Source organism: Strix aluco, chromosome 13 (assembly GCF_031877795.1).
Source record: "Strix aluco isolate bStrAlu1 chromosome 13, bStrAlu1.hap1, whole genome shotgun sequence".
Taxonomy (NCBI): domain Eukaryota; kingdom Metazoa; phylum Chordata; class Aves; order Strigiformes; family Strigidae; genus Strix; species Strix aluco.
Window position 1 is genome coordinate 21,942,405 of NC_133943.1, and position 21,128 is coordinate 21,963,532.

At 38.5% G+C, this 21,128-nt stretch overlaps 1 protein-coding gene across 22 annotated transcripts in view; it reads left to right on the forward strand.

Annotated features, from left to right (window-relative positions):
- ANKHD1 (ankyrin repeat and KH domain containing 1) overlaps window positions 1-21,128 on the forward strand; it is a 119,970-nt gene that overhangs the window by 50,022 nt on the left and 48,820 nt on the right. For 16 of the 22 annotated variants that reach the window (XM_074838767.1, XM_074838765.1, XM_074838762.1 and 13 more), the window contains exons 6-15: window positions 472-705; window positions 2,286-2,380; window positions 5,798-6,035; window positions 6,257-6,448; window positions 7,915-8,024; window positions 14,065-14,124; window positions 17,910-17,997; window positions 18,594-18,721; window positions 18,888-19,031; window positions 19,710-19,812. In XM_074838767.1, the coding sequence (XP_074694868.1) occupies window positions 472-705; window positions 2,286-2,380; window positions 5,798-6,035; window positions 6,257-6,448; window positions 7,915-8,024; window positions 14,065-14,124; window positions 17,910-17,997; window positions 18,594-18,721; window positions 18,888-19,031; window positions 19,710-19,812 (1,392 nt within the window). Of the gene's footprint in view, window positions 1-471; window positions 706-2,285; window positions 2,381-5,797; window positions 6,036-6,256; window positions 6,449-7,914; window positions 8,025-14,064; window positions 14,125-17,909; window positions 17,998-18,593; window positions 18,722-18,887; window positions 19,032-19,709; window positions 19,813-20,754; window positions 20,853-21,128 lie in introns of those variants that run through there. The other 6 variants (XM_074838769.1, XM_074838770.1, XM_074838755.1 and 3 more) reach the window with 2 other exon arrangements.

Sequence of the window (21,128 nt, forward strand, 5' to 3'; positions counted from 1 at the left end):
GCCGTATGGGATTGTCTGTCACAGTACCAGAGTTTTAAATTATAAATTTATTTTAATCCAGCCAATAGAAGTTTTTTCAAGGGATTATAGGAAAAAAACAAATGCAGAAAACCAAACCCCCTCCCTGGCTCCCCTGCCCAAACTCTACAGTGAGCATAAAAATTACTCATTGATTTTTTTGTGTGTGCATTTGATCTCTCTTTGTGTGCTGAAGTAGAAAACATAATAACCAAAGAAGAAAATCCTGATTTGTAATATTGGCTTAGCATTAAAACTTGTTTACATTGTAGTTGTGTTGGGATTTTTATATCCAGCATGAAATTATTGGCTGTAGTAACATTGCTTTGGAAGTAAAAGTCTGCTGCTAGTGATGTACTTGGTTTGGTTCAGAGCTGTTAAAACTAATTTCCTTTCCTATATTAGGAGTGGGTGATGGAAAGGGTTTTCATGTAAACTTCTTTTTCTCTGCAGGGAACACAGCTCTCACTTACGCTTGTGCTGGGGGCTTTGTTGACATAGTGAAGGTGCTATTGAAAGCTGGTGCTAATATAGAAGACCACAATGAGAATGGACATACCCCCTTAATGGAAGCAGCCAGTGCAGGTCATGTTGAGGTTGCAAGAGTATTGCTGGAATATGGTGCAGGAATCAACACTCACTCCAATGAGTTTAAAGAAAGTGCACTTACACTTGCGTGTTATAAAGGTATTGTCTCTTGCCTTGTTTTGAATTTTTGTTTAAATTTATTTGCTAGGATTTATCTAACTAAAGCTTCCAGCTATAGTTTAAATATTTTCTTAATAGTTTTGGAATACTGGGTTTAGGTTTTAAACTCGATGTCAGGAAATGCTCATCCATGGTGTAGTGGTATTAAGCCTGTCTACTTGTGTCCAGATGTGGTGGTTTTGTATTCGACACACTGCAGATGAAAACTTGTGACTGGCTGCATCCAGACTTGTGCTTTGACACAGGACTGCTGTCCTCTTTCCCATTCCCTACTTCATTCAGGTTACACTCATGAACTATCTGCAAGTTCTGAAAACATCTGTTAGTTGTTAGAAAAATGTGAATTTAGAATACATGTTTCTGGAATACCTGATGGGGTGAAAATGTTAGTATTATTACTGGATACTTTTCCTTCAGTGTAGATTTGGAGAATGTCTATGAATTGTTACGTATTATGAACTTTTATGGACTTCTGACTTAATTTCTTCTGCTATTTAAAGTTTCTGTAGAAAGCAACTTAATGCAGTGGTAATCCAATGTACTTCCAAGTTTGCTTTTTCTTCCCAAAACCTCCATAAAAGTTCCAACAATTGTTTTCCTCCTAATAGAAGCTTTAAGGATGCGGATTATTGTTATAGTAACTTCAGGTTTTGCTTCTCTGGTTAGAACTGTAGGATACATACTATGTATAACCCATGTGAAAACTTGCATGTGGATTTGTCAGGGATTTCCTGCAGCACATAGTAGTTTCTTGTAGAGAAATTTCAGTAATAGTACTCCTGGATATGTTGAAGGGGCATTCTTGTTTCTTGTGGCCTAAAACTTAGAGTGATGTAATGTAAGATCTTAACTGACTAGAGATTTCCTGTATTATTTTTGGCAAGATGGTTGAGCTACCTTGTTTTCCTATCAGCTTATGTAAAACTAAGTCTTGTCTTGGAGGAGGATGCTCCTTGAGCGGATAAAATGTATAACTTGTAGGGACAAATTCTAAATTGACAAAAGCTATAATAAAGTTGAAAACAAGTATTGGTAAAGTTCAGTAGAAGGTTTTAAAACTAGTGTCAGACAACATAATATGACCTAATGTGCATGTCTTAGTTCTCAGAAATATGTCTGTGAATACTGTGATTAACAAGATTAAAATAAAGTTCAGATCTACATGGGCTTATGTCTAAAAGATAAATCCCCCCCCAGTTGTATGCTGCCCTGGAACAGTTAATTGATATGTCACTATACAGTTGAGTAAGGAATAAGTGCAGTCGCTTAAGCTTGAAGTCACAGAAAAAGGTTTCTGTTGTGTAAACTTGAATTGAAGAGGTCTGTCTTCATCTTATAGTTGGGCAGTATCTTTGGGAAAGACTGTCTAAAGTCTGGCTGTCTGTTTTGCATTGGTACTTTTGAGAGTACTTTAAAAAGAGCAGGTTTGCAAATTGTAACTTGTAAAATTCGTAATAATGAACTATGAAAATCTAAATGATTTTATTAAGTGTATTGACTGTATTACTAAAAGTTTATTATATTAAATGCTTATTTATTTTGATCTGTTTCATTCGAAGGCCATTTAGATATGGTTCGTTTTTTGCTTGAAGCTGGAGCCGATCAAGAGCATAAAACAGATGAGATGCACACGGCGCTAATGGAGGCCTGCATGGTAAACAGCCTTTATTTGTACTGCTCCCTTTTCAATGAGAGAGGAATAAAAGAGATGATAAGATAAATGAACCTTTGTTAACAAACTGTTTTGGATCTGCAAGCAAGTGTGTGTTAGTTTTTATCGTAAGAAAGCCTTTACTGTAGTTACCACAGATGGCCAGCTTCTCAGCCTGATTGGTCATAGGGAAAAATTATTCTAATTTTGGGGGGTATGACGTGTTGTTTTAAATGCTCCGTATGTGAAGCGTAGGAGTAACTAATCTTCAATGTAGGAAAGCAGTAGGTTGAGCCCAAGTCACTGTTCCTTTTGCAGCGTAAGAGTTAGTTTTCCACCTTTGTCTTTACGAATAAGGTCTCTCAGATCATGATGGTATGAGCCTTCCAGAAGTGCACTGAGCTGGATGACTAATGCATTATGCTTGTCCTTTCACTACTGCAGGAAGTGTTTTGCATGTAGAGGTGGTTTGCTCTCTTCTAGTTTTCTGTAAATGGTGCTGTGAGGTTTTTCTTTTGAAAATAAAACCGTAGGTCAAAAGTAGTTTAGTTCTTGGGCAACTTGTATGATTTTAAAGCAGCCATTGAGGAAAAACTTCCCTTTCCAAGACCTTCATCTTAATAAAGAGTGTGCTATTGTGTCAGAGCATACATGCAACCATTTTTGTCCAGACCTTAGGTGACCTTTTATCTATTCTTCAAGCTGGTGAAATCTTTGAAGAAAGAACAGGGACCTTGTTTTCATAGGAAGCACAGCAAACAGAGGAAAAATTAATTTGCTCCTAGTACCCTATCATCCTTAGAAGATAGGCTGCAATGTTCCTGTCATCTTCTGAGAGCTGGAGGATCAAATTTTCTTTTAGTGCACTTATGAGTTGATGATGCAAGTGACCATGGTCAGATTATAACATCTCAAGCTGTGTTAAAGTCTTCCAATAGTGAGACTGTAATAGTATCTTTGAATAGTCTTCCCTGTGTGAGAGCCTAGTGCCAATAAGGAATTGAGAAGAACGTAGTTGCAGTGGGTGTATGCTGTCACCTAAAGGAGATAGAAGCATGACTGCAAACTAAATGTTTTAATCGGCCCACTGTTCTGTTTAGGTTTAGTCTTTTTTTCTTTTTTCTTTTTTTCTTTCATGGTGATACAGTCTGAGCACTGGGATGACTTGGAGGCTATGAAGTGTCTTGCTTGGGCAGGATAAAGCTGTGTGGGTTGCCTGTGTGTTTTTAGCTCTTGGATGTTTCAGACTAGTTTGCATTATAAAGAGTGTATTGACCTTTAAAAGCAACAGAGAGGAAATTGGTCCTTTGAAGTCCCAACTCTTAAGTCGAATGATGGAGTTTGTTCCTTCTTATCTTTTGGCTACACACTTGCAGAGGGGAACCATTCCACCAAATTATTGTGACTTTTCCCAGTTTTCACTGTTTTCCAACTAATGAATGCTGCACATACAGGAGGCTGAGCTATCTGGTCTCTGATCACTGATTATATTGTAAGTGCCTCTGAGTTTTAGTATGTTTTAGTCAAGATAGAGTGCCACACCTGGAATAATGCTTTTAGTTAGATGGGGTTGTTACTGGCTTTTAGCCAGCTTCTCTGAGAACAACAGCCTGTCTTTAATTTGCAGACTTGATTGCTGTTAGTCTCAGGTTACTTACTACCTGCTTCATGGTTAACTTCAGACAAGTGTTGATAGGGGCTGTGTGTGTTTGATATCCCTCTTGCCCCCTTTTCTATAGCTCTGTGTTAGCTGTTTGAGTTACTGGCTGATATTTCTACTGAGATCAGAATGGGGAACTCGTAGTTCGCTTGAGGTTGCTGTTCTTAATACATAAGTTCTTTAATTTTGGAAATTGGTGAAATTCTTAGCTTTATAACTTTATAAATCACCCCTAGGTATCAGTGCCCTAGCCTGGACAGCTCTGGCTTGAACTTTGAGCAGAGAGGTCTAAATTTCTTTTTTTTTTTTCTTTTTTCTTTCCTTCCCCCGTTTAGTCTTGCTCGACTTTATATTTCCTTCCAAGGACACTCTATAAAAATATCTGCTACTTGCCACTGAAATTGGCCCTTCTTATGTTTTTCTCAGGAAGAAGTATTCTTTAGTTCTCTAGCAAAACCTGTCAGCATGTGTTGGGCCTAGTTTAAAGAATTAAGCCGGTTTAACTGTCAAATACCAGGAGAAGCACTGTGTTGGGACACAGGGCTCTGAATCATCAAAGCTGGCTGACAGTTTAGTCCTTCTGGAAGAACCCCGCATTTCTTTGGATGGCAGATGACCAAGGTGGTACTGCAGGTGCATAGCTATTAGGTGTAGGCAAGGCAGCAAGTGGTTTTCTCCCCACTGAGAGATACAGAGAGCATGCTTTGATTCAGGTCTTTTACATGGAGTTCCCTCTCCATCCTTAAGTTACCCTATTAATTGTAAATGCTGAGAAAGGTCTAGTATGAAACGCTCTCTGATTAGACCCTCAGATCTTCTGTAGTTCACTGAGCAGTCTTTGGATGACTTGAACCTTTCCTCTTTCATTAGGTGTAGTTTGTAATCTGCTTCGGTTTTCTAAGATCTCTTCTCCAAATTGTTCCACGTGTTTGGGTCCCACTTCCTTAAGTTATGTGGGAGGGAGAAACCACGTGAGTTTCTTCTTTCCTAATGCCAAAACTTTTCAGCAGTATTGTGGCTCTCTACAAACCACACCTTAAATGAAACAGATTTTTGATACTTGGTCTGTTTCAAGTAACTTTGAGGACTTTAGTAATAGTTTCTTGAGAAACTGGCAGCTTCATTTATATGCTTTGATTGGTAAGGGCTCAAACACTGCTCTGGCAATCCTAATTCTCTTCCCTCTATGGCTAAGACTGCTTCACCCCAAGGCACTTTTCAGTCTCCTTTAAGACTTATTCACGTCTTCCATCCTGTTACCTACCTTACTATAACCACTTCAGTTTCTCTGCATGTATCTTTCCCAGAATCTAGAAACTGTCCGTTTGCGCTTTTTTGGTCTGTAGAAGCCATGAATTGACTACAAAGAAAAAGAACATCATTTTTCTGATGCATGTTTTGGGTTTTAGTCATGGAATAGGTTTATTGCTTGTGGTACTTGTTTGCTATCTCTATTACCAGATACTTTGCTGGATATTTAAGAAAGTCTTATCCCATAACTCCTTCTGTACTCCCCCAAGAAAGAAAAAAAAGAAACCCAACATAGCTCTTTTTTCCTCATGCATTTAAACCTAACGTAGATGTAGGTGGAAACCTAAATGTCAGTTTAAGCCAAGTATTACCATAACTATGTCATAAATTGAACCATCATAAGTAAAAAATCCCATCATAGTTTTCAGACCTAGTGTGATAGTGGTTGCAACTACACGATCAAGTGACTTCAGCTGTTCCTGATTTTTGTGTTCACCTTTGTTTTGTAGGATGGACATGTGGAAGTGGCACGCTTGCTTTTAGACAGTGGTGCTCAAGTGAATATGCCTGCAGATTCATTTGAATCTCCACTCACTCTGGCTGCTTGTGGTGGACATGTGGAGTTAGCAGCTCTTCTCATTGAAAGGGGAGCTAACCTGGAGGAAGTTAATGATGAAGGTTATACTCCCCTAATGGAAGCTGCCCGGGAAGGCCATGAAGAGATGGTAGCCTTGCTACTGGCACAAGGTGAGATCACTTGTTTCTTGAGCATTTGCGTTGAAGAATGCAGTGTTGACTGTTTGCCGTTAGGTATTCCACACAAACTCCTCTGATGTAGCGTGTGGCTGTCACTGCTCATTGCTGTAACTGCAAAGCAAAGCTAAAACACCCAAACTGTGGAGCTGGTCAACATTCACTTTCCCACCCTGTGTATGGTCAGTTAAAGTAACAGCTGTTTTGTTTCCTAGGGGCAAATATAAATGCACAGACAGAAGAAACGCAGGAAACAGCTCTTACTCTGGCATGTTGTGGAGGGTTTTCTGAAGTAGCTGACTTCCTTATTAAGGCAGGAGCTGATATAGAACTTGGTTGCTCAACACCTTTGATGGAAGCTGCTCAAGAGGGTCATCTTGAATTGGTGAAATACTTGCTGGCAGCAGGTATGTGTGCAGTGCAAATGATCTCGCTCACGGATATTATAGACTCATTCTGTATGATTTAGAAGATACTTGGGCTTGATGGTGGCAGTGTTTTAACAAGAAACTATGTTCTGAGGTACCTTAGCAAGAAGAAAAAAAGCATATGTTATACTTTAATATTGTTTGATACTGTTAACAGAGGAAAGTGCCTCATGGAGCACTGGATTCTGTTGCATATCTAAAAAACATCAACGTTCATTAGGAACATTGTTTCCAGCTAACTGCATTCAGGACAAAATGTTAATACAGATAATACTTGTTTTTATATGCTACTCCTGCTTTGACTGAGCCTGATTATCTGCAGTCAGTCTCCCTGAATAGCCAGTACTTTAGGAATTGTGCCCTGGGAAATAGTGTGCAAGACAGATTCTGGAATGTGCTGAATTTCTGTGATGAGTGAGTTTTACTACTACATTATACAGTAGTAAAAATTTCATCTTGCTGGAGTTGGGGAGGAATGACCCTTCAACGTTCATCTGTCTGTTTAAAGTTGGTAGAGACTAAAGTGTAGTAATACTGCTTAAAATAATAAATAAATTAAAAGGAGCTGCATTTTGGAAACCTTCCTTGTTATGGGAGGTGATTTATTTGTATGCTCTTTTCTAAGAATAAGCATAAAATTATCTGATTTGTAATTCTAGAAAGTAATGCTCCCTGCTCATCAAGGGACAGTAACAACTGTGTCTCTTTGTGCAGTGATTGCAGCGTGTGACACCTGTCACCAGCTCACTGGAAACGCTGCTTGCACTTCGCTTCTGATAATGTAGCAAGTTAGTTGAGGAGCCTTGTTTTGGCTTCAGGGAGTCTCTAAATATATCTCACACCTTGAAAATAAGAAAATGGCTAGTCACATTGGCTCTTTTTCTTGCAGAATAATGCATTACAGAGCAAGAATCAGGCATCGTTTCCATGTAGCTGGCATACATGAAGCTAGTCACGTGATTTCAACAAAGTGGTTTTAAAGCAAATGATTTTAAAGAGCAGGGAAGAAATTAAATTTGTAGAAGTGTATGGTCTTGTAGTATTAATACGAATTCAATAACATGCATTTTGTGTGGTTTTCCTTGGCATGCAGCTCCCTGTCAAATGGATAGTCTAGACAACTGTCTGGATTCCCTTTTATTTGTTGTAACAACTGAAATCTTCATTGCTGTAGAGGGAACGTAGGAATAAGTGAACATATAGGTTTAAGTGCTCAGATTGCCAGTCATGCTTTTTCCAAGGCTTGGCTTATCTCCTCTCTTCAGAGTATTTTTCCTAGGAGAGCAATTTTTACCATGAGGGCAATGCCCTTGGGCTGTGGAAGCTGTCGATCAGTAGGATGTAGCTGTTGTCACAGAAAAAGTGCCTTGATTTTTGTGTTTATCTGATATGAAATACTTGATAAGGAGATGTCCAGTAAGAAAAAACTAATGTTTTGTTTCTAGGAGCTAATGTGCATGCCACCACAGCGACAGGAGATACAGCTTTGACCTATGCCTGTGAAAATGGACATACTGATGTTGCAGATGTGTTGCTTCAAGCTGGTGCTGATTTGGTAAGACTTCTGCTGCATCTTATGGGGGAAGTACTTTGGTTTGAAACTGTATGCCAAAGCTTACCATGCTTACGGAGCAGGAAGATGATTTTAGCAATTGAGATTCATGTATGGGTATGAAAAAAGACATGAAAGAAACTTTAAAAAGCCTGCATATTCTGTTTGGTCTAAAAAATAAAAATTCTTACTGGGTAATCTTTCATCTGTTAAGTGAAAAATTTTAGCTATAGCGTACACTTGTGACAGTTGATTACTTATTTAGCAGGATATATTTCTATGTTGTCTTTATTCATTATGCTACTTCATTATCCCCAAACTCTTACAAGTTAGAGTTTACCTGCTCCACTGCTCTGAATTTAAAATGTTTTCATATTACGAGCTACTACTTCTCTATTTTAGCGTTAGTTTCTGAACATTGTGAGTCTCTTTTTAAAACTTTTTAAAACTACAATGCAAAAAACCCTAAACTAAGCAATGCCCTTTAAATGACCAGCATAATATGATCTCTTTTCTTTGTCCTAGAACTCTTTTCTTTCTTGTAACTCTTGGTTTTATCATATTGCTTTGAGTGTTTATTTTCTGTAATGCATTTATTCATAATAAGTTGTTTACATAATTGTTCTGACTTTTTTTCATATTATGTAGTGGGAGATCTAAAACTGCCACTTCATCAGCTACAGGGATATATATATATAATGCTGGTTTGGCTTCTAAGCAGTAAAAAGCAATTGATACATTAGTCTTCTAAAGAAGTTTAGAAGCCTTATATCTAATAAGGCATAAGCAGGGAAGATTGTTCCTCTGGTTGCCTTTTTGTTTTTTCTCCCACTGTTCTCCTTTCTTTTTCCACACTCTCTGCTTGTGTGGTTTTTTTGGTTTGGGGAGGGGGTTGGGGTTTTGGTTGGATATTTTAGGGTTTTTTGTTCCTTTTAAATAATAAGAATGCCAAAAAGTTTATTGAACCTGATAAATCAACGTCCTAATGAAGTTACTTAAATTTCAGTCTTAAATGAAGTATTTTATTTTTTTAAACTTCATCATTACAAATATAAATTAATGCTGTAATTGTGAATTAATAATACTTCCACACTTCTATGTGGATATACTTTTTTTTTTTTTTTCAGGCCTTATTAAATCTCCTGCAGTAAAGTTCTGCTTCCCTCCTACCAGGGAGGAAGGTCATGTTAATGGTGGGGGGGCCGTGTTTTGGCACACCTGCTGCCCCTTGCTCGATTCAGTGTTGGGTACTGGACATCAGCCATTTTAGCAGAAGCAGGATAAGTTTGGGGGGTTTTATTATGGATTAAAAAAAAAAAAAATTAAGCACTTGGTTATAAAAAAGTATAATTCGTGCAGCATCTCATAGTGAGGAGCAAAGCCTAAAACAAACAAAAAAAATTGCTATGTGTAAACTTTTAAAAACATGCAAGGGTTGCTGCTTTAGTGTCACTTTAAATTATTAGCGTTGTATCATTTTTATTTCTTTCCCCTCTCATCACTAAGGTGAGCAGTGCTTGTGGCCTTTAGCATCTAGTTCTGATGAGTATTGCTGAGAAAAACCTCATGCCTTTCTAAAGTAAAGTTTTGTTTTACTGCATTTTCTTGTACTGCCAATCAAAATGGGGAGCTGTCAGGGAAATATAGTAAGGAAGCAAAGGAAAATCACGCATGAGAAGGAGACCTGCCATATAAATCTACCAGTTTTGAATTCTGATTGTAAGTAAATGGGGAAATGCCTGCAAAACTGCAGCGATGCTTACAGTAGGTGCCTTGGATTTGGGGCAGTTTGCTTTCAAACCTTATAAAGCAAAGCAACACACAGAAGTTGTAAGCTAGTTTGAATAGTTTTGTTGTCTTTGTTCTGAGGAAGGTTACTGAAGTGTGTTGCCTTACTGCTGCGGTATGAAAAGCTTCATTTAGCAGCAGGGAGATGATTATTCTGGATTTCAATTTTCATGAGGATAGATGATTTCACCAAGTTGTCCCAGGAAGTCTGTGGTGGAGTAGGGTATTGAATGCTGATCTGGTTGGTTGGTCTGTCTTCATTTGTCTACATAACTTTGCTCTCCTGCTGTTCAGACACAGCAAATGAAAGTACATCTCCAGTTGTTCTGTCTTTTCCCTCTTCGCCCCTTCCCTCTTCGCCCCTTCCCCACAGGGGAATCCTGAGGGATTTCCCTCCCTTGCAACTTCAGTCTTTCCTGGGATTGCTTTCACTGATGTTTCATTGTTTTCAAGAAACTTTCTTTGCACCTGGCATTTATATCACAGTCAGGAGCTTCACGTACAGCATCTTCCCTCTTGTGGAGTGGTCCTTTTTGAAGAAAGTGGTGCTTAGGAATTAACGAATAGAATAGAACAGGGTAAGGGCCATTCTCTGATGGCCGGGACAAAAGGCACCCACTGAACACATCCGTGCTGTGCAGCACTGGGTCTGGCAGGTCAGTGAGCCTGGGGCTGTGCCCCTGTGTCTGTAAGAATGTCAGTGCCTACATCATAGCTCACCACAGTGCTGTTTTCATAACGCGTACACTGGACACCCCTGGGTGGTGGGATGAGGTCTTGAAGGGGTTCTTGAGGGTGCAGAGCCCCTGAGATAAGTGGAGACTAACTTGATGTCACATTTTACATGCTGCCTGTTGGGAACAATCCCTGGCAACCACCTTCCCCTGTGGTTCTTGACAGGACTAGGGCCAGCACTGTGCCAGGGAGGCTGCGAAGGAATAAGCAGTGTGAATGACCAGCGATCCCATGGTTAAGCTTGTCTCTTGGCCCTGTTTTATTTACTCATAGAGATGTAGCCACTGCTGGATTTTCCTGTTGTTGCTTTGTTTCGTGAGCCACCTGCTTATTCTGTTTTCTTCCAGACCAGGAAGGCAAGGAGCATAGTTTTTGAGGATTTTTCTTCTTCCTGATTCTAGATTGAGGAAAGAAGGTTGATCTTTCTTCCCCGAATGCTCTTGAGTTAAAGGAACGATAAACACTGGCTGTCAAGATCTGTTGCAATCAGTTCTCCCTTTTCTTGACAATTCAAAGCGTTTCTTCCATGATTTGGAAAGTATATAATCTACTTTAAGACCTCAAATATTTCTTGGCTTCAATTGCCCGGAGATCAGGATTCAGACTGCAGGTGTGAAGAGGAGCCTCTTTCATGCTGGGCTAACCAAATCAGCAGAGGGCAGGAGGTGTTTCTGTCTGATACTGTGCTCATTGAAAACTGAAGTCTTTCAACTTTTCTGAAGTTACCCAGCTCACTCTGCTGAACTAATTCCTGTGTGTTGCTTATGTCCCGTTGAGGTCTTATCAATCTTGAAATAGAACCTTGAGCTAAAGTCTGAGCATGTTTTACAGTGAGGGTGGTGACACACTGCAGCAGATTGCCTAGAGGAGTTGTGGATGCCCCATCCTTGGAAAAGTTCAGACTCAGCTTGGACAGGGTTTTGAGCAACCTCATCTAGTGGAAGATGTCCCTGCCCATAGCAGGAGGGTGGACTAGATGGTCTTGGAAGGTCCCATCCAACCTAAATTGTTCTGTGATCATTATATGGTAAGTGATTCTAGTCCCCAGTTTGTCTGAACTGGGAGTGACTTACCACTGCATCTCAGCACAGAAAGGCTGTTGTTCTTACAAGTAGAAAATGGGAACTCTTGCTTTTCAGGGACTGATCCTCTGGCCTAGATATCAAATACATAATTCGGTTCAAGAGCCAGTGAAGATCTTGAGAGCTCTGTTACAGTCATTAAGGAATGTGGCTTTGTAAAACCTGGAGAACTAAAAGAAAGTGATGGCTGAAATGAACTTTCTTTGGTTTGTGGTTAATTTTTCCTTAAAACTCTGCAGTGGCAAGTTATACTAGAAATGAACAGTGTCAGAGTATGTGCTCATCTGTTTCTGTCTGCTGGAGAGCTGCTCAATCGTGTATGGTATTTTGATGAATTTGTATCTCCTTGTGACTAATTGTTTATGAAGTCTGGCTTGTTACCAATTATTCTGATGCTTTTCTGATGCCCTTCTTTAAGGGATCTGTGTTTTCCATGTCCTTACAGGGACAAAGTTGGCCTGTCAAAATCTGTAACAAAACTAGCTTGGCAGACCTACACCTTTCCTTGTTAATGTATGCATTTTGAAATCTGCTTGCTTTTGCCAAGTATATGAATGACTTAATATGAGGCACATCTGAAGACTTCAGCCTGTGATTCCATCTGTGCCTTAGTTGCATTCTAGTTCCTTTATTGCCTGCAGGACTAGAGACTTTTCAGGGTCTTAGTCTGAGCTCCTGCCACTGGACCAAATGTAAATTTTACTTGTTTACAAACTTTATGGGGACAAAACACCTACTTTTGTGATTAATAGGAGTAAAATTTTGGAGATTAGAACTCTGAAATACGATATGATAAAAGCATTTTTTTTCTAAGTGGCGGTATGCTTGAATAGCTCCAGGAAAAAATAACCAGCACTTCAGTAATACGGTTATTTAGCTGTGTGGCAAGGATTTGTCTAATCTCAAAGATGAGAGAATACTTTTGTTTTTCCTGTAAGAGTTCTCTTTTTTTTCTTTGTGCCTTTACCAGCAGTTACCTTCATCTCAAAGCTTGTATAAGGTAAGACATGCGTGGTACATGTATGTTCCCACAGGAACTAGGTGAAGGTAAACTCACAAAGAGTATTGTTGACATTTATTGAGAGGTAATATACTGCTTTTAAGCTGTATAACTTTCTATAAACTACAAGTGTCTGTTTGGATGCCTGTTCCCTTTTAATGTAGAATTAGACCTGGATGAAATGCTGCACACTGGAGATTCCAGTCTCCTTTTTGAGAGCGAGACGGTTCTTGACAAGGTGGTTGCATCTTTGCCTGTTTAGTGTAGCTGAAAACAAAAGAGAGATTGTTCTTTTTTTGGACAATGAGAAGATCTTGGCTTTTCTCAGCTGGGAAGTACAGGAAAGAGTTTTAAATTGGGATTTTCTAATCTGGGCTGCCTTGCAACTGTACGTGATGCTCTGCTGCACAGGAGAGTTGATCTAGTGATGGAGTTTACCTTTCTACTACAAGATATATGGGTGCTTTTATGCTGAAATTCAGAGATGGAAGAGAACCCCTGAGGGCAGCTTCATCTGTGCATTCTTTTCATTTTACACTGTCAAGCTCTCCCCGAAGTTCTTTATACTTGTTAAAATTCCATTCGTGGCTTTCCTTAAAAGACTAAAACTGGCTACCTGGCATCCACATAACTCTAGTTGAAAAACAAAAACAACACACAAAACCAAAAATGGGCATGCCAAACTACCTTTTGATTCTTGCCCTATGACAAAATACTTTTACAGACAGATGTTTTTGTCATTGCAGGGATCATTCCTTTGCCTTCAGCTGATAATACCCCTCACACTAACGTGGCTTCTTAATTAGAAACTCACTGTCCTTTATGTGTATGACACACTGCATGTTTGATGCAGTGTGCATAAGGCAGCATTTAAACATCTACAAAACTAGCAAATACTTTATAGATTTGAATGAAACCATGCTGGAGATAGCTATGTTGTCATTACAGTGAGGGATCTGAGAAGCTGTCATGTTTTTCCATACTGTTCCTTGAACCATCAGGGGAAGGTCAGGGATTTCTGGTCTTTTTAGACTTGGCCCTCAGTCTTCTACAAATAAAGCAAAAGGTTGTAGGACATGTGAAACTAATTTTTGTAGTTAGACCTTTTGGATGTTGTGTTGCGGTCTCTGGATGGTGCAAAGTACAATGAAATTCTCTTTTGTCAGTAGTGAACAAAAAGTCATCTTGTATTTAACTAGTTGTTGTGTATGACCTTTGTGCTCTCTTCATGAATCTGAATGGCTTGTGGTAGGAGTCTTAACTGGCGAGAGCTGCATTGCTTGGTCTTAAATTTGTGCTTGCTTGCCTAATTCCAGCAAAACAAGAGTTTTCAGCTGGTGGATCTGATCCATTTAAGTTCACATTCCAGGTCTTCATGACCAAGAACAACATTTATTTGTAGAACAAGAGCCGTGAGTTCTTCTTTTTCCTTCCGCAGGACAAGCAGGAGGACTTAAAGAAGACTATTTTGGAGGGCATAGAGCCGGGCAAGCATCAGGTGAGGTTGGCCTTTGATGCTTGTAAGCTGCAGCCTCAGGATACATGCTAATGACAAGCATGGCTTTAAGGCATCTAAATTTCCTCAAAAATACAAAGACTTGCTGTGTAGACTAGACATGTCGTCTTTGTCTTGCATTTTCCCTTTTTTGGGTTTTCTAAAACCCTATTTTAGAAAACAGTATCTCAACTTTCAGAAATGCAGCAAGTTATCTCATTGAGTCACAAGTAGCGAAGTCAAACCTGTTAATTCATATCTAGCTTCCTGTAAGGTCTTCCCTTTTCAGATACTTACTTTAAACTAGAGGCCTAGTTGAGTTTTTAGGGGCCTCTGAAATACTGGTTTGCTACATATATCAGGAAGGTTACCTGGGACAATTAGGTTGATGACTGCTAGAGTACTGTATCTCTTGATAGGAGTTCAATCTTGAAAATTAGCAAAGTGTTAAGAACTGCATTGTATGGCTGTTGTCTTGCATCAAAAACTTTGTCTAAATCATTTTGCTTAGAATAACATTTAGAATTCTGTTAAATATTCACTGTTGTCATGGATGAGAGAGGCTTGTAAAAGAATTGGAGAGCAGTTGGACCTTTGAAAATACAGATTTTGTTCTAGAACTTTTAAATAACATATGACATTGGAAACAAACTCAAAAAAAAAAAAATCTTAGTCAATAATACTTGCCAACCTGAATATTTGTGAATCAAGAAGAATAATGGTGAGGGGTATAAGCCCTTATGTAGCTGATCTTGGAATTGCCTAAAACAGAGAACTCTGAATCAAGAATAAAAAAATATCAGGGATCGTCATAAGATGCTTCTGATGACACCGCTTTTGCTCTGCTCTCTGAAGTATTGATTTGTCTAGAAAGGAAATAATTATTACTGACTGGATTCTCATCTCCTTTTTGAGTCCCAGTGGAAAAGGTGCAGATAACTTAAACTCTTACCTGATTTGGGTAATACTCTTACTTTCTCCTTCCTTCCTGTCTGGTACCCAAACCTACAGAAAATTATTCTTGGGTGTTCTTTCTATTCAGGCAAAATTAACAGGAGAGCATGTCACTCAAGTGTTTAGAGAATGGCATTTCTAGTCAAAGCTGGCATAGCTCCTTTATACCTCTTTCTGATCATACTAACCAGTATTTCTCAGGATTGGGGCAGTGAGGGAGAGACAGAATGCTGTGGTGAGTCCGACAGTTCAGATAGCTGGGGAAGTTGTCTTTGGAGATGAGTAGTTCTTGCTAGTTTTCATTCTTATGAAATAAGCATTTGCATGTACTTCATATTAATACAAGGAAGAAGCACATTGGAAAGCTGATGGGGAATGCTTTTGGACATTTTTCATGTTCTCTGTCCTGATTTTGATTATCTACTGCAGCTAAAAAAAAAAAAAAAAAAAAAAAATCTTTGAAATTTATGGCCATTCCAGGTAAAAGAAGATGTGAGTAGACCAGGACAATGCACTGGCTCAGCTTCTTATTTTGGCTTGTTCTAGATGTTTTCCCTTAAAGCTTGAGTTGATGCTATATGCTAGCCTTTATTAAGACTAAGTAGAGTGCTGAAGCCATAGAATTAGTTTCATCTTAAAATAAAATATTCATTTCTATCTTCTGATGTGAAAAATACCATCAAAATGCAGTGAATCTTGAAGATCTACAGCAGGTGGGCACACAAATGGTTTAGTTTGGCTGGACCGATGATGTGTATGGTACTGGAAGTATTTGAAGTGTATAATAGTTTAAGATCAAGTTCTGCCTGCTTGATGAAGTGACAGTTGGTTAAACTGGGCAGAATAACTGCATTGCATTTAAATGAGGAAGCCTCCTGACATCCGTTTTTAAGACTTCAACAGTGAAGTCTGTTAGGAATAGAGATTGTTGCAAATAACTAGGAGTAAGATATCTGAAACGCTACATTTGAATGCAATATAGGATGGCTTTTCACTACCTTAAATATAGTTAAGATGACCTAAATAAATTTTGCTTCTTGCCATCTTTGCTGTTTTATCAAAGGGGATTTAGAAATCTGTTAAATTGGGCAGTAACGTTCTGGTCCAGCTCAGCAAGTGAAGTGGCATTCAATAGTTCTTTGCATCCATAGCTGCTTTGTGAGTGATTTGCCAGCAGTACCAGGGGTTTACTGTGCATAAGGCAAACAGCAGGATCTGGCTTTTTATGATCTATTGGCAGTGACTGAGGAAGGAAAAACTATGCCAAATACCAGAGCTCAAGGGCATGCTACAATTCTTGCACACCATAGGGCCACATACTAACATAATTAGCTTTACATGTCCTGCAAATATTTCTGACATACAGACAGTCCAAAAGTATGCGTATATTTATGAACAGCTAAGCAGTCATTTGCCCTGGGAGTGGAATCTATTTATTTAAAATAGCGAAAAAAAAGGTGACTTCAGTATTAAGTCTGTAAGGCTGCCTCTGTGCATTATACTACCAAGTAATCAAAGAAATCAGAGCACTAATGTGGAGTTTAAACATGTTTTGAAACAGTGTACGATAATACAAAGTTTTTATGAAGGTGCAGGAGCAGAGCATTTCTTCTTTCCCAAAGTGTGTAAGAGAGGGGTAGTGTAACCCCCCCGTTACGGCAAAGGATTGATTGATTTTCTGCATGGGGTCGGTCTCCAGTAGAAGATCCAGTCAAGAGATTTCTTCCTCGAGTATATGAACAGAAAGCTAACTTAAGGTGCAGCTTGCAACCAAAGCAAGCCATATGTCAAAGGACATATGCAGAGTTTTCAGGAATACTGAAACTATGGGAAGGGGTTGATTTGTTCTGTCAAATCTATTCTTTCCTTTCATATTTGTAAATAGCAGTAGCATCCACTGTCAGTACTAAATGTTAACTTTAACTGTCAGATATACACACAATTCCAGAAGTAAATAGTGAATTTAGAGTGTGGCTTCCCAGATATTTAATTAAAAAGCCCCCACAGTCCTAGTGTATTATTGATCAGACTGAATATTCAGAGTGCAAATACAAACACTCCCAGGAAGATGATGTTCTCTCCCCTCGTTGCTGCGGGAGGGTTGATATGTATTAGTCAGCATTCTTTGTGGTATTGATCATGTCTACATAGCAGGCAAATTTTCTAGTTCTGTAACTTCTCTAATACAGTTGTATTCAGCCACATCTTTTCCAGTGTTTGGAAACTTTTTAAATTAGAAAATTGTTCTTGTTGCTCATTTCTTTTTCTGTGGTTTTGTCATCTTTCTGCTCGACTCTCCAGTCCTCTTATTCAGAGACTTTTTGTGAACTGCAGTGATTTGTCTCATTTTTATTGCTGATCTACTTCAGCGTGTTCTAAAAATGTTTGCACTTCAGTCACTGCAATTTTTAAAGGTCTGGCATGCAACATGTGACAGTTCTCAGAACTGTTGCAGATCAGTTCACAGTTATTTGTATACTTCCTGATGCTGGATCGTATTTGTGTTAAATAGTTGTCCTTTTCTGATGAGGAAACAAGGTGTTACTGTTCTCAAGCATGTTATGCATTTCAACGCTAAAATTAAAACTAAGTAGGGAAAGGTCTTTGTGTGATGGAAGTATGGATGTGGTCTTAATGCTTTTTGACAGTGTGATTCAGTATTTAAAGTAACATGAAAATTGATTCTAGTCAGTTAATATTGATTACAGTCAGCTTATAACATAGATCTTCTACTGAGACAGGTAATTCTGGTCCCATCATGAGATGGTTCAAAAGCTGAAACAATGGTATAATTTTTGCCCATTTATACATCTGTTATTTCTTCTTTACAATAGGAGCATGAATCTGAAGGTGGGAGAACCCCACTAATGAAGGCTGCACGAGCTGGTCATTTATGCACTGTGCAATTCCTTATTAGCAAAGGTAAAATACTAGTTTAAATAACTAATTAAAAAACTTACAATGCCTTTTTACAATTCTGCATGTTTGTGATCCTTCTTCAAAACTAATCTGATTATGTGTATATGAGCATTTGTCAAACCTTTAAGGGTTTTTTGAATTTCATTTAGTTGATGATACAGTGAATCACAGAATATTGTGCTAGTTACATTTTCGACTCAGTATAGATTAATAAATAGATTTGAAGTACAGAAAATATTTTCAGTTTCTTAAAGCACTTCCTCCTTCAGAAAAAACACATCCTCAAGTACTGTCTGAAACAGTAAAAATTGCGCTATGTAGCGGTACTGTTAACTGCTTAGAATGAAAATGTAGAAGATGTGCTTTGTACAGCATGAGTGTTCCCTCTCTTACTGCTTATGAGGCCCACAGATGAGGAGGATGATATGTAGGAGCCCTCAGTTATTCAAAATCCCTTGCTTTTACCCTAGAAGTGTGTATGAATTGGGAAGAGTAGAAGAGAAAAGTTTATCTCTATTCCAGAAAATACTGTACTTGCTGATACTTTCTTGTAAAAAGAATTTCCTTGCGTTTAATTCTGAGATCTTCTCTTTATAAAGGTGCCAACGTTAACAGGGCTACAGCTAATAATGACCACACGGTGGTGTCACTGGCCTGTGCAGGAGGCCACCTGGCAGTTGTTGAGCTCCTTCTGGCTCATGGTGCAGATCCTACTCATCGTCTCAAGGTATTCACTTAAAACTATGCATTTATCATAGGTACTGAAAGAACGACATAGTTGATTTAATGGATTAGTAAATGTGCCGCTTTAAATGGTCTAATGCAAATCTTGTGTGCTATGCCAGGTAACAAAATTCATCTTCTGGCTTTTTATTTCCAAAATCTCATTTCAGGATGGCTCGACAATGCTCATTGAAGCTGCCAAAGGAGGACATACAAATGTTGTTTCTTACTTGCTGGATTACCCAAACAATGTTTTGTCAGTTCCTGCAGCAGACTTGTCTCAGCTCACACCTCCATCTCAGGATCAGTCTCAGGTAAAGCATAAGGAATTTTTTTAAAATATTGCCATGAGTTTTGCAAAGAAGCACTTCCTTAGTAGTTAACTTCTGAAGTTAATTTAGATATGGAAGTATCTAAATTGGAAAGAATTTAAAAAAAGACCACGCATTTGAAAATGAAAGAGAGTAAGAAAATTGACTGGTGTTGTCTTCAGTGTCCTGAAGATTGTGTGAACTTTGTTCCCTTTTCTGCTACTCTCGATGGGATAGCCCCAAACCTAGTATCTCAAAAGAATATTACTTTCTTGGTTGTGTTTGCTCAGTGCTTTGTTTCAGCAGTTCTAAACCCTTGTGACAGCACTCCTCAAACATTGTTGCTGATTTTGGTTGTATGAAAGAAAATATATTGTGAATTCTGCAGGCTGGAGAGCTACCTCTCCAGTGGAGTTAGCTGATTGAAAGCCTAAAGATGTTAACAGTTTTCCAGCCTATATAGCCTGGGATTTTCTGAAGAGTAACATAGTGAACTTCGACATACTATTCACAATAAAAGAGCATGGGACAGGGCATACCAAGAGGTAGCATAGTGTACACAGTTTGGGAAGAGTGGAATAGAGGTCTGCTGTAGAAATGTATCTTTGTAATAACGCTTTATGATCTCGTCCATCCAAAAAGGTTTTTTATCTGAGTGTGTGTCCGTGGATTTGTTTTAAGGTTCCACGTGTACCGGTGCATACACTTGCTATGGTTGTACCTCCCCAGGAACCTGACAGAACGCCTCCAGAGAGCTCGCCCCCTCTCCTGGGAGTGGTGAAAGGTGAGTATGCAGCCACTCTGAGAATATATACGGTTTGAAAACTGGTGGGCTGGGGACAATTTTATTAGAGCTTATGCATAGTATAGTCCACTCCATCAATTCTTGAACACCTCTAATGAAGTATAGGTTAAAAGTATTTTATGTACTGTATAGTTTTAGCTTATTTTCTTGTATTCTACAGTATAGTAACACTTGTTATTCTAACTTTATTATGCTTATTCTAATTTATTAGAGTTATGCTTATTCTCATTTTCTTGGAAGAAAATGATTGTGGTAACTGCCTTAGTGCAGACTGAAAAAAACATTAATCAACTCTAGGTGTGGTGTTAACTTTTGGATATTGTACATTGGTCATCTAGAATAGTTGCAACTGTTATCCATGAACTGGATATATCAACTTTTTCTGTTCCTGCAGTAGCAATGCAAACGTGCTGGCACTGTAAAACGCCAATGCAGATCTACTTATAGGAGAAATTTTCTTGTATTAGTAATAGCACTCTTGTAAGTAATCATAACGTCAGGGTTTTGATTTGAACATGGTTGAACTGAGTGGTTAAAACCATTTGCCGTCATTAAATGGTGAATTTAGCAGTTTGTTTCCCACTATGGATTCGGTAACAAATTCTTCATGTCAGCTTAGAAAGAGAAGCAGATTCTCAAGTGGAAAGTTACAAACTGCAGCTCCTAATGATTTACAGTTTTGAATGGGGATATTAAATATTACAGTATCCAAAGCTCTATTAGCTAGCTTTCCTTAATTTCTTTATTCTGAAAGTGCTCCATGCTTTCTAAAACAAACAAACAAAAAAACCCCAGGGGCACAAATTATGAGAGAAAAAAAAATGTGTACCTAATGGTCTTAAGTGTGCAGCCGTGACTCTCTCCATGCATATGTGCCATGTGTGTGACTTCTCAAATACAGTTATTGTATCATTTTCCTAGGATGTGCAACACTTGATATTTTGGATTTCATAAAAACAAGTACCAAAGAAATGAAAAGAATATGCAACTTCTGGTTCGAATAAAACAGCAAAAAGCTATATACTGGCATGTGTGCTTCTTACAGTTAAATAACTATTAGTATTGCAAAATGGGTTAGCGTTCTGGAGTTACGTTTTGTGATGCATGGGAGTCAATGAGACATTAGTTGATAGAAGACTAAAATTAAGCTTAAAGTCTCATTTAATCAAATGATGAAAAGCAAATAGTTAATTGTAGTTTAAGAAATAGCTCTCATTAAAAAAACCCAACACCTTATTGCAAATGTCAGCGCATACTTTAGGCATGTTTTTAGCAGTTGTTGGAACTGGCACAGA